This window comes from Urocampus carinirostris, chromosome 8 (assembly GCF_059441175.1).
Source record: "Urocampus carinirostris isolate Australia breed hairy pipefish chromosome 8, RoL_Ucar_1.0, whole genome shotgun sequence".
Classification (NCBI taxonomy): Eukaryota; Metazoa; Chordata; class Actinopteri; order Syngnathiformes; family Syngnathidae; genus Urocampus; species Urocampus carinirostris.
Window position 1 is genome coordinate 23,335,120 of NC_142356.1, and position 11,650 is coordinate 23,346,769.

The 11,650-nt window shown below is 38.2% G+C and overlaps 1 protein-coding gene across 2 annotated transcripts in view; it reads left to right on the plus strand.

Moving 5' to 3' along the window:
• Positions 1-10,290, plus strand: part of arhgap10 (Rho GTPase activating protein 10) — a 54,177-nt gene extending 43,887 nt beyond the window's left edge. Inside the window, exons 21-24 of one of the 2 annotated variants that reach the window (XR_015851123.1) lie at positions 2,931-3,008; positions 3,937-4,003; positions 6,498-6,589; positions 9,374-9,427. Coding sequence is in view for 1 of the 2 variants with exons in the window: in XM_088342019.1 (XP_088198145.1) it covers positions 2,931-3,008; positions 6,498-6,589; positions 9,374-9,462 (259 nt within the window). In the remaining variant the exon portion in view is untranslated. Of the gene's footprint in view, positions 1-2,930; positions 3,009-3,936; positions 4,004-6,497; positions 6,590-9,373 lie in introns of both variants that reach the window. The other variant, XM_088342019.1, reaches the window with a different exon arrangement.
• Positions 10,291-11,650: the final 1,360 nt, after the last annotated feature.

Sequence of the window (11,650 nt, forward strand, 5' to 3'; positions counted from 1 at the left end):
GTGTCTTTTTTCCTCCCCTCTTTCTGCCAGAAATCCCATCGCTAGATTTTTTTTTCTTGCCTTCCCTTTAGCTGAATGACATTTGATCACCCTCTTCATCCTGTTACCTGGAGCTTGATGAAAAAGCCACGACTGCTGCCGGTCAAGTTCCCTGTCGTCTAAACGAGTAGCGGCGGTCAACGTTTGTCGATTAGTTTCTCAACAGTTGAAAATCTGGCAACTGCAGTCCTCTACCATTATCATGATCTTTTAAAAACGTGTATATAGTGGACATTTAGACTTACCAAGCAGTATACAGGGTTGTATCGGGTCATCCAATTCAACACATTTTTGAATTAACATTGATACACTTGACAAAAAAGTTCAGACAGAAAAGTATTGCACAGATATGGTTTAAGGAGCCTTTCCTTCTGCTGTTTCATTTCTCAATACATTTGTGAGTGTCTCAGGTGCTAGGATGTTCAGACCCTTTTGAGGCTGTTTGAGGAAAGATAGTTCTCTAAAGCTGTCAAACCTTCAGAATTTGTTTTTGAGATTTTGGCAGTGGTGGCACCTGAAGTTTTTTTTTCTCTCTCCACGACTCTTTAAGTTTAGTTGAATATTGAAAGAATGTATTTCATGGCAGCGGAATTTTTTTAGCTCAAACTCATTTTACGTGAGTTTTGTGAAAATATGTACTTTATGTTTAGCAGGGCAGGCAGGCCAAATGCGGAAAGTCTAACTGATTCAAATTGGTTTAGATATCTTTGTAGTTTTTTTGAGATTTGTTTTATGAATATTGAACTTAATCTGGAGTTCCAATACTAATCTTTTCTGGTTTGGTATTGTTACAGTTCTTTTTTTTTTTTTTTTATGTATCCAATACTTTTTTTCTGCAACGTGTTTACTGTATCCATCTAAATATCACTCACATGTTCCCCATCACAAAGTCTCCATTTAATCGTGTTTGCTGAAGAAACTAAGCTTTCTTCCTAAAAGTGAAGGATGAGGAACTGCAAAAGCTAGTATCTTCTTTTTTATACGTCCCGCATCGGGCAGTACAGACAAAGGTTGCTGACTTTCCCCTCGCCTCACCTTTTTGGCTGCCGCCTGAAGCGAACAGCGGTTGAGCCGGGGCCTGGGTTAATGAGCGGATTTCTTGCACGGTGGCAAGTCATCCCCCGCCCTGCGCCAGTGAGGTGCACCTGAACCCTACATTGGGCTATTGCTGCTGCAGAGCTATAAATCACACTCAAGCGGTGTCCCAATGGAGTGGCCACCGCTGGGTATGGACAGGTTGGTGAAAGCAAAAGGAGAATATCCCAAAACCTTGTGGCCATGTCTTTCCTCTGCTTGCCAGAAGGTAACCTCCAATCCCCTTTCCAGCCATTCTCTCTAATTCCCTTGATTAGCGTCTCTATGGGAGCAGCAGCTAGGCAGCAATTTGACCATTATGTGATGTATTAGTGCTGGCCCTGGAGCAGGCATGGAGCGCAGAGGGACGCCTGGCCTCTACTCCCTCTCTCCTTGCCTCTGCCTGGGTCTTTGCTTGGACCCCCCACCAATTCATGTATGTTCACGCTCAAGGAAACGGCAGTTCTGACTGCGGGTGATGTAAAGCACATCTGCAGCCTCTGATGCTCTTGATTAGGGACAAAGCAGTTTACCTTTAAACCGTGATTTTATATCAGACTATCAGTATTAGTTTTTCAAATTTTAACTATGGTATTTTACAGATGATAAATTTCATGTTTTTGGATGGATCTGCTGTTCATGCAAAATATATGGTGGACTGGCTCATGAATAAAAAAAAATATAGAATTCAACCTCAAAAATATATGCTGCAGATATGTACAATATAGTGCTTTTTAAAATGTAATATTCAAAGATAATTACACACAAATATTTTTTACAGGTGAATATCAATGTACGTCCTTAATGGCAAGTGTTTGTGAGCCAGGTCGATTTCCCTCCTGGTTTGAGAAATCAATGGCTTTCAACCTAAAAGCTTCTTTACAAACATTTATTATGTACTTCTTGAATTTATGGTGCAAAAAGATAAAGATTTCAGGTTGCTCATCAATCTTTGGTGTTCTTGGAGCTCACCCACTTTTGGAGGACTGAGACAAAACCGTTGTTTTGTGCAAATGGGCCCCGTTTTTAGTTTAGTTAACCACTGGATTACTACATTTGGTGCTGTTAAAAAAAAAAAAAAAAAAAAAACCTTATTCCTTAATAGATCACTTAGAATTTTTTTGTATAAGACAATCCACACTTCTTTAGACCAGCTAATTTGAAGGGTGTTTTTAAAACGTTTGAAACATTTTGCATAGGTGACAAACTCAATTTTGGCCTAATTTGTTTTGATTTTGTTCGGGTTTTTTTTTTTTTGGTTCTTCATGTTGAACCCAGCCAAGATGCTTTGTCAACCCAAGTGGGGGATACGTCCAATCTTGAGTCAAATGTCAAAGTGTTCAGAAAAAGATACTTTGTCCCGGATTGGACACAATAACCAATTTTGAGAAAATTTTGAGTGAATAATTCATATTGGTTGACACGCATTGATCCAAAGATACCTTTCTTTATGTTCTGGTGCTGCTTTGCTGCATCCGGCACATCAGCACCAATGTATTGTCAAATTCAGTTTACTTTAAACAAACAGAAAATGTGGTAAAACCGAAAATGACAGGATTGTATTCCCCTTTTTGTTCCTTTGTTTCTAAAGAAACACATCTGAAGTAGATGTAAGACCTGAGTATAGTGCCACATGGCTACATGTGGTCATTGATTCTGAGGAAGGGTTTGGAGTAAAATCAATGGAGTCTGTTAGCCTGCATGCTGTTTGACCGTACTACACACTTGCACATTGTCAACTTTTCTTAGTCTTAAGATTTTTGTAGCACTTTCATGTACAATAGTTTGGGGTGGTAACATTACACTTCATCCTGCAGAGCGTCCACGGCTGCAGCATCCTGGTTAGGAGAAGGCAATGATGTCTGCACACCTGAAAAAGAAAAGCCACTAGAGAGGTAAAAAAAATAGTACTTTGTTTAACTACCATGGTCTCCGACTTACATTTTTACTTTTAAATTTTGTCACTTTTTACATGCAAATTGAATGGAGTCATCCAGTGCTGCCCTTTTTGGGGGCCCAAAAATAAGGCACTTGAAAAACTATATTGTCTTTTGCAGTCAATTGCTTCAAAACATAAAGCTTATTTGGCCACCTATAGACAAAGGAAATTGTAAAAAGCCTCGTGGTCTTTTTTGCTGGCCAGTGTATTAACATTAAAACCAATGTAGAAAAGGTTGGCCAGAAAACACACTTGGTGCCTTTAAGTTTGGCCACTGTATTTATCTATTTTTTTAATCTGATTACCCTTCATTGAGTATTGTTTCAGCTCTGCAAGAAGAAAATATGAAATATTTATCAACTGTGCCATGTGTTGGAAGCCTGCAGGTTCTACCTGGCAATGCTGTTGGCTTGAAGATAACACTTAGTGATGGCAGGCAAAACTGACCTTTTTTATTATCTTTTAGCAAAAAAAAAAGGCTTTGTAATATCTGTTATTGGAAGGCATACATTTTTTTTTTCAGCTCCTTTTGTATTACGACACTGGTTTTGATGTGAACATAATGCAAGATTCAAATGATAATGTTTTTAGACATGTCAACAGCAGTATAGGGAGAGTAAAGGAACTGAGCCCCATGTAGTAAAAATCCGACAAAGCCAAGCTGTCCTGCAAAAAGTGAACAAATGTGTGAACTTTAAGCCATTTAAATAATTTTGTAAGTTTTATTTAATAAAAACGCAACTTTTTTTTTTAGAATTTTTAGATGTATAATAAACATTTCTTACTTGCAAGCCAGGTAAAAATGAGCACCTCCACAACATTAAAAGCTAGCGGAAAGTATTTCAAGCTCCTTTTTTGACACCAATGTACTACTTTCCCACTAGACAGGGTTTTGGCGGCATCTTGTGGCATCTTAGGGCCTTTCAGAAGGAGCACAAAAAACAAGAATAGGTGAGTTTTTCAGCAGGGATAGGTGAGAAAGATTCCACAGAAAATATTGCTGCCAGATAAAGATGTCAGTACTGCGACTTTAAGTACGGTGCTGCTTATTTTATTATTTTTGTCTTTCGTGGTGACGCCGAGGAAAATGGCGAGCTGCTCTTTTCCTCGGCGCATGCATTCAAAATACGACGGTGACGCCCTTCGACAACAAGTAGTCCATGTTTTTGTCAATCTTATTCATATCATACGAAGGTTCGCGCCAGGTATTGAAATCCTTGAATATGCTTGAATTGTAATGTTGTGTTTTCAAGGACTGAAAGTGCTTGAATTTTCGTAGGGTGGTTGTAAATACAGGGATCAGAATGGAGATTTTCATTTTCAGCTGAAATAGCCAGGGTCCAGGAATAAAGCAGGGCGGAGCGCCACCAATTTTTCTAACGGCCGCCAGGGTGCGCCAGAGCAATAAAGGAAATAGTGAGACAGTCGGATTTTGAATTTGTTTGCTACGCAAGAGAAAAAGTGAAAAAGTCGGAATGCCTTTGGGGTACAAAAACAGCGGAAATCCGCGGATCCGCGGAAAATTCTGATCCCTGTAAATACCTATACTACTAATACAATACACCGACACTGCTCTCCGGTGGCTTCTCTTTGCCATTTCATTCATTCCCTCTTAATTAACAGATGCTGGTTTAGTTTGCATGCCATTGTCCTATGTAGCGTCATTGCCCCCAAGAGGGCTGGTGCATGCCACACCTAAAAAAGGGCCCTATTAATACAAAGATTATGAATGAATTATGGACATTTATTTCGAGCAAACAATTAAATTAGCATTTCCCAGTGGTAAATTGTAATGGGTGCAACTGAAAATCTAAGCTACCTATTACGGTCATTTCCCTATTTGAAGAGGGATTTGTATAAAAAAACATTTAAACTTGTTTAGATACACAGATACATTCGCAATACACTTGAGATTAAAAAAAAAATATCTATCTTGATAAATGTACATGCAAGATTAAAAATGTAATATGTAAATTACAGATATATTTGTCCATCTTCAAAATACATGATTCACACCGAATTTCTTCTTTTAATGTTACTGGAGGAATTGAAAAATTTGTTTCGGCCATGAAAAGGGTGTACGAACCCATATAATACATAACAGGAGAAAACTGTGAGGTTTGACAAAAATGTATTATTTACAATATGTTTACGATATTTATACTTTTTCACCCACAAATCAAGTCCTTAAGTGAGTTTCATTTTTTAAATTTGAGCATGCGGCTTTTAATTAGGTGCGTTCTGTAGTCTGTTTGTTCAGCTCTACAATATAGAATAGTTTATTTCGAAATGAGTAGTCCTAATAACACGTACCGATACACTAATATAATACAGGCGTATCGGTCTTTGTTCGGCTTTGTGGCCTGATCCAGACTTTATTTTCTCAGGTGGGCCGGATGGGTAATAAAATGTCTACGCCAAATATTTAGCATTGTTTTTTTAGTACTATGCTTTATAATTCATCCCACATTTGTAGGCTACCCTAAAAATTATAATCACGGTTGATAAGGGATCTTTTGTAAGCACACATATTTTTTTAAAAACAATTGGGAAAAAAGGATTTTCATGTTTGGGATTGAATGTCTTCACGATTTGTTTATTTTAACAGTTGAGTAAATGCAGATTTACATCTGAACCAAATCACCACAATCCTAAAGAAACTCAAGTTGGAGCTATAGATAAAAATATACTTGCCTTAATTGTGATAATGCTTTGAAATGAATGAAAACCTAATACAAAATAAGAGTTTTAGCAGTGAACAGCAAATAACATCAGATCAAACCACTTAGCTGGCCCTACTGAAGCTTGGAAAATACTGTACAATATTGTCTTTAGCATGAAATCAGACTGGATGTCAGCTCTTTTACAGCTTTACTGCCCTTTAGCAGCAGGAAGGGGCATTTGGTTTGGATTTAATAAAAAAATAATAACAATTTTTGATAGAAATGAGCTAGACACTTGCCTGTTTTTACTTACTCAGAAATTTGCGGCAGGCCAGATTAAGTTATCCAACAGGCTGGATCCATCATGCGGCCCGGATGTTTGACATGCGTTCACTAATACTTTTCTGTTCATTCTTGATTTCATTAAAGTGCTGATTACTGGCAAAGAGGATTCCTTTTGATACTGGATTTATTTTCATTTTAGCATCAGTATTTACATAAACATTTATCTCTTTCTGCAAGTACATCAGCTTTGTTCTCCTGAACAAGATGGTACTGGTTGTGACGAGATGATTCATTTCAAGTGATAGTGTTTTTGCTGTATTGTTATTGCACCCCGTTACAGACACTTAGCCAGTCATCCATCAAGGGAGTGTAGCCAAAACTCATTGTTAGTTCTCCAGTGCGGACAAGATCATGTATTTGGTCTCGGCTCCAGATTTAACTTCTCAGTGATTCCCCACCATAAACCAACCCGCTCACTGATTGTCTCCATTTTTCAGTGTCATCATCAGGAAAGCCAAGGCGGTGTACCCATGCGCGGCCGAGCACGACTCCGAGCTCTCCTTCCAGGTCGGCGCAATTTTCAACGCCGGTAAGTATTATTGCAAGATAGCCGTGCCCTCGCTGAGCGAGTTCTAGTGAGGAAAAAACTACTCCCCATCGGATCTGCCATCAAACGGATAAAGAGGCCAGTGGCGAGTGGATAGGAGGCTCAGATTTTCCTTTTCAAAAGAAAACCAAGCCTTAATCACCCACACAGAAAATAAGTATTAGCTTGTCGTTATCTGAACTAACAATCCCGAAATGTGATTATAATTAAATTATGTTTTTATTTTTTGTTAAATGACTTTGACACCACCAGCAATAATTGAATACTACTACAAAACACCCTGTTAAAGTAAAAACACTGGGTTACATCAGTCGTTGGCTTTAAAAAGCTAGAGGTAAAGTCACCTTTATCAGTATAGACCTTAACCACAGTCTCAAAAGGATGCACAGACTACCATTACACCTGATCTGAAACCCACATGAGGGCTAGGAAAAACTCAAATCATCAGCATCAGAAGTTTAGAAAACCTTGAGAGGGGTTCGCGTATGAGGTAGTCTCCCCTCCCGAATGACCAGGCTGCATTGAATTGCAAGGGCACCAATAGACAATGCAATACACCACATAAGTAATTAAAATTCTACAAAAAGTCAAGAAAAAAGACTATTGAAATTCATTTTGTAAGATTCTGTCCATGTCTTCTTCTCTCGGTTGTATTCAATGGATGCCAAATCTTAAAATTCTCCTGAATGAAATCTTAAGTATATTTCAAATCACTGTTTCTCTACTGTTTTTAAACCAAGGCACACTTGTTCTAATTGAAAAATATCAAAACACACTGTCCATCAAAATAATTCCTGTCACCAGTTTGATTTGGTTATTTTTTTTCTTTTGCTTCTTAATTATTATGCTGTCTAAATTGACGGTATAAAGTTGTTCTTATCATTTGTGGTCAGATGTTATTCATTTTTGTCACTACTTTTGATGTAGCTTTGAACTTCACCCGATCCTTAACCTGGTTTTCAAGTTTTACTATATTTTTATCTTGTTTTTCCAGAAAAATAATAACTTAAAATGTACTAAAATTGCCTGCCGTTGGAGTAAAATAATTTTACTAAGTTGTAACATTTTTTCCTAATAAAATTGTCATTAAAATCAGCTTAATTGCGTGCAAGATTTTTACTTAATTTGATTGATTTTACTTTTAACAGTAAAATCTTAAAACTGTTTTATCAAACAAAATAACTCAATAAATATAGTTCTGTGTACTAACTCCTGAGCAAAAAAAAATTGAAATCTGTTGCCACCTACTGATATGGATGAACGTTACAGTTACTCAGATATTAATGGACGAAAGCAAAGATGCTGAACAATGGCAGTCTATTTTGCAAAGATAAAATTGCGACATTTCCTGCAGCACACTAAAGGTCTCACATTAGAGCACCAAGGTACACTGGAAAAGGCCAATCAATAAATCTATGACACCCTTTTTATTAATAATTGTATCATGATTCTTCTTCTTCTTCTTCTTGTTATTAAAACTCACTTTGGGCTGAGTCGTGAAATGTTTCTTTGACATCAAACCAGTCTATGGAACAGAAAATGTTTGCGGCCCTTTGTCAAAAATCCCATCACGTACTGTAATAACAATACCGAGGTCAAAAAGCTTTCAAAATTGTGTGTGTTGTGTTTCATATTTAACAGATTAAATGGCCTTTTTATTATTGACCCAGAAAATAATGGTTGTATATTGTGGTACAGACGCTGCCTGACTAAGGAACGAATTAGGTTCCGGATGATCGTAAGTTGAATTTGTTCTAAATTTGCTTCAGTGCTATATTTTGTATGTTTATATAAGTATGTTTAAGGCTTGTATAAGTAACATGTACTTTGTACTAAAAAATAAACATTTCATAAAATAATGTGCTCTATAAAAGTTAAATAAAGTCGAGTATAGCTTACTTTTCGAAGATGCGCTTCAAGAGGTCCTCATCGGTGGTAAAAAGCATTCCGACCATTTTCTCAACTGCATCAATCTGTCTTATTCCACTTTAATTTAAAAACGGCTCGCTTCTACTTCACACCAACTGTATTGAATGGATGCATGAGATATTAAACAATAAAAATATCATAGTTCTTAGTGAGGCAAAGAATCTGTGGTGCGCATGAATGTCAGTAGGGCGACGAAGGTCGCGAGAGTGTAGGGGGAGTGTGAGAGTTTAGTTTTGGAAAGAGTTCGGTGTGTTCACAATAGACAGGTGCTGACGGTTGTCGCTCTCCAATGAGACCGTAAGTTTTTCGGAGTATTTTTTCATGAATGAGGAACAATCCATTACGCACACAAAACGACACGCTACATTAGTGGCAGCGGTGGGATTACGAGCAGGTGGAGAGATGTTTACGCACGAACTAAGAAGAGGAAGTGGATTTCTTCGGGGTGGATGCTGGGTGACCTCTCACAGCGCCTCCACACGCCCGTATCGGCGGAAATAAGCACTACAGTTATGTCCTGTACTTGGAAAAGGTGCACACAATACAAAATCTAACTTGCAACAATGTCCGGATATTTTTCGACATCCCCAATTTTTTTCTCGCATCTACCGTTTTACGAAGTCGTAAGTAGGGGAGCGTCTGTATTTATTGATTTTGAGGTCTTCATAAAAAGTCCTCAAAAAGATCTGCTCTAGGTGAACTCAACATAAAATCTCCCAACTCCAACTGTTAAAAAAGACACAAAACAAAAAGATTTGCGGGTTATCACACTCTCTTCATTTCGTTTGTTCTCGTCCGTTCACTGAACTACTACTTTTTCCATTTTCCTTATTGCAGTGACCCAATCCAGAGAGCCGGGCTGGCTTGAGGGTGAACTAGAGGGCAAGCGTGGCCTCATCCCCGAGAACTACGTGGAGATGCTGTAGCCTCCAAAACGGACACGGCGGCAGAACTTTTATTATTACCGATGTCATTCACCGCATCCTTCTCATCTGTTCTCTCAAGCCATGGACCTTTTTCCTGCACCTCCGCCCACTTATACATGGTATCCATGAGACCCCCTCGCACAGCAGCGTTTCGGTCCTCTTTACGTGCCTTTCAGCCCTTAACGTAATACGGGCATCTATGCATGGCCGGAAATCTGCAGGGTTTTGCTCGCATATTCCTCACGTTCCAAATGAGGAGCACAACTTCTCGACAATCGGTGCACTCGTTGGCTTTCCTTTCAAAAGACACCCAAAAATCTCACCCTTCACCAAATAGTGCCTTTTTTTAATTCCCTCTTGTTTTTTAAACTTTACGGAGGGATTATACTTATGAGATTATTGTCATCATAAACATTTGTTTTTATTATTACTGTTCTTATTTTTGGCGGGGCAGTTGGTGTTTTTTAAGCTTGTTTTTAAAGCTGGTTTGCCTTCAGCTGAGACACTCCTGCAAACTGATTTATTGATTTTATGTTTTTTATGAAACACCTGAAACAAATTATTTTATGGTAAACAGGCTCATAAAGTGCAGTATTTTATGAACATGTGTTATACATACAGGAACTTGAGGATGAATGTTGACGTTGTACCACACGGTTTTGAGGTTGAGGAAGCACATTTATTCAGTTAGTCACTGGCGAAAGCAATCATTTCAAGCGTTGATTTGTGTGACGGTTTGTTTGTAAAGGGTCTCGCTTTTTCTTTTTTTTACACTTTTGGGGGACATCCCAACCGCTGTTCAATAAAGTATGTATTCTTGCAGTGAAATCAATGTTCAATTGATTAACTTATAAAGTGAACTGAGTGGAGTCGACCAAAATCCCCCTCCTCCCGAGTCCTCACAAATAGGAAAATTCGGGTTTGCTTCAATCTCAGGCCCTTCAAATCAAGTTAATTGGTCGTGCTCGGGCGTGGCCAGGTAATATTCTTAACATATCAGTATTTGTGCCTGTGGCCGATACCAGTATTGTCTTCTCTTTAGTGTGTTTTTTACAACCGAGAATTAGAAATTAATGGGTATATTGGCTCTACTTTTCATTCAATTTTCAAGTCAAAATACGTTTAAAAGTATCTTGAAACTATCAGTAATGGAGGGAAGTAAATATCAGGCACTCGAACCAGTACCTAGTATCGACTACTGCAGTCAAGTACCAATCTAAAAAAAGTGATTAAACATCTCAACATGGTTGCATCTATTTCGCCACGATTTAACTGTTTATAGAACAAATGTTCGCAACATGTCCGCCTTATTGTGTGTGTGTGTGTGCTTTTGTATAAAGTAAGGTATCTATTTATAAAGAACAAATTGAATATTAAATATCTATTACTACTTCTACATGGAACTTAAAAACGGCTGTTTGAGAATTAAATCATACCTACTCTCGCATATAATATACACATGCACAGCTATATTTTTATACAGACATTCATACACATGCATGGCCATTACTATCTCTCATACACACTATACTCTCAATACAATAATAATAATAATAATTTCCTTGTATTGTCATTCTGTGTAACAATGTACACAGAACGAAATGTCGATTGCACCTGACCCGTTGTAGCGAGCCGATGCAGCCGCAGCCAACAGAGGGCGCCGCCGACCACTTTTTAAGTCTTAGGAATGACTCGGCCGGGGCGCGAACCACCGACCTCCCAGTCTCAAAGCGGGCGCCTTACCATCTAACTATACGTTCATAAACTAGACTCATACAAACACTACTATGATATCACACAAATAATACTATACTCCCACACACACACACTGCTGTGTTTTCTTGCACACCAATAAGATTGCTATTACTTTAGCATTTTTCCACTCATTATGTAATGATTAATTCACTTCTCAGTGCTGTTTTACTTTGGGTACTTGGTACTCACTTAGTAACCATGGTGATCCACACTGATCTTTGTGTATGGTGTACAATTTAAGTCAAACTGGTATAGAAGAGAGTATATATCAGTGTTTGCCTTGTGTATGACTGTATGGGAGAGTAGTTTTGATTGCTACTGTAGCAGAGCTTGTCTTTGGAAATGTCACGTGTTTCTGTACTGTATTTACTGTAGCCGTGCACATTCACACACAGACAGTTATGTAAAAAAAGCAAGCTCTTGCTAATGAGAT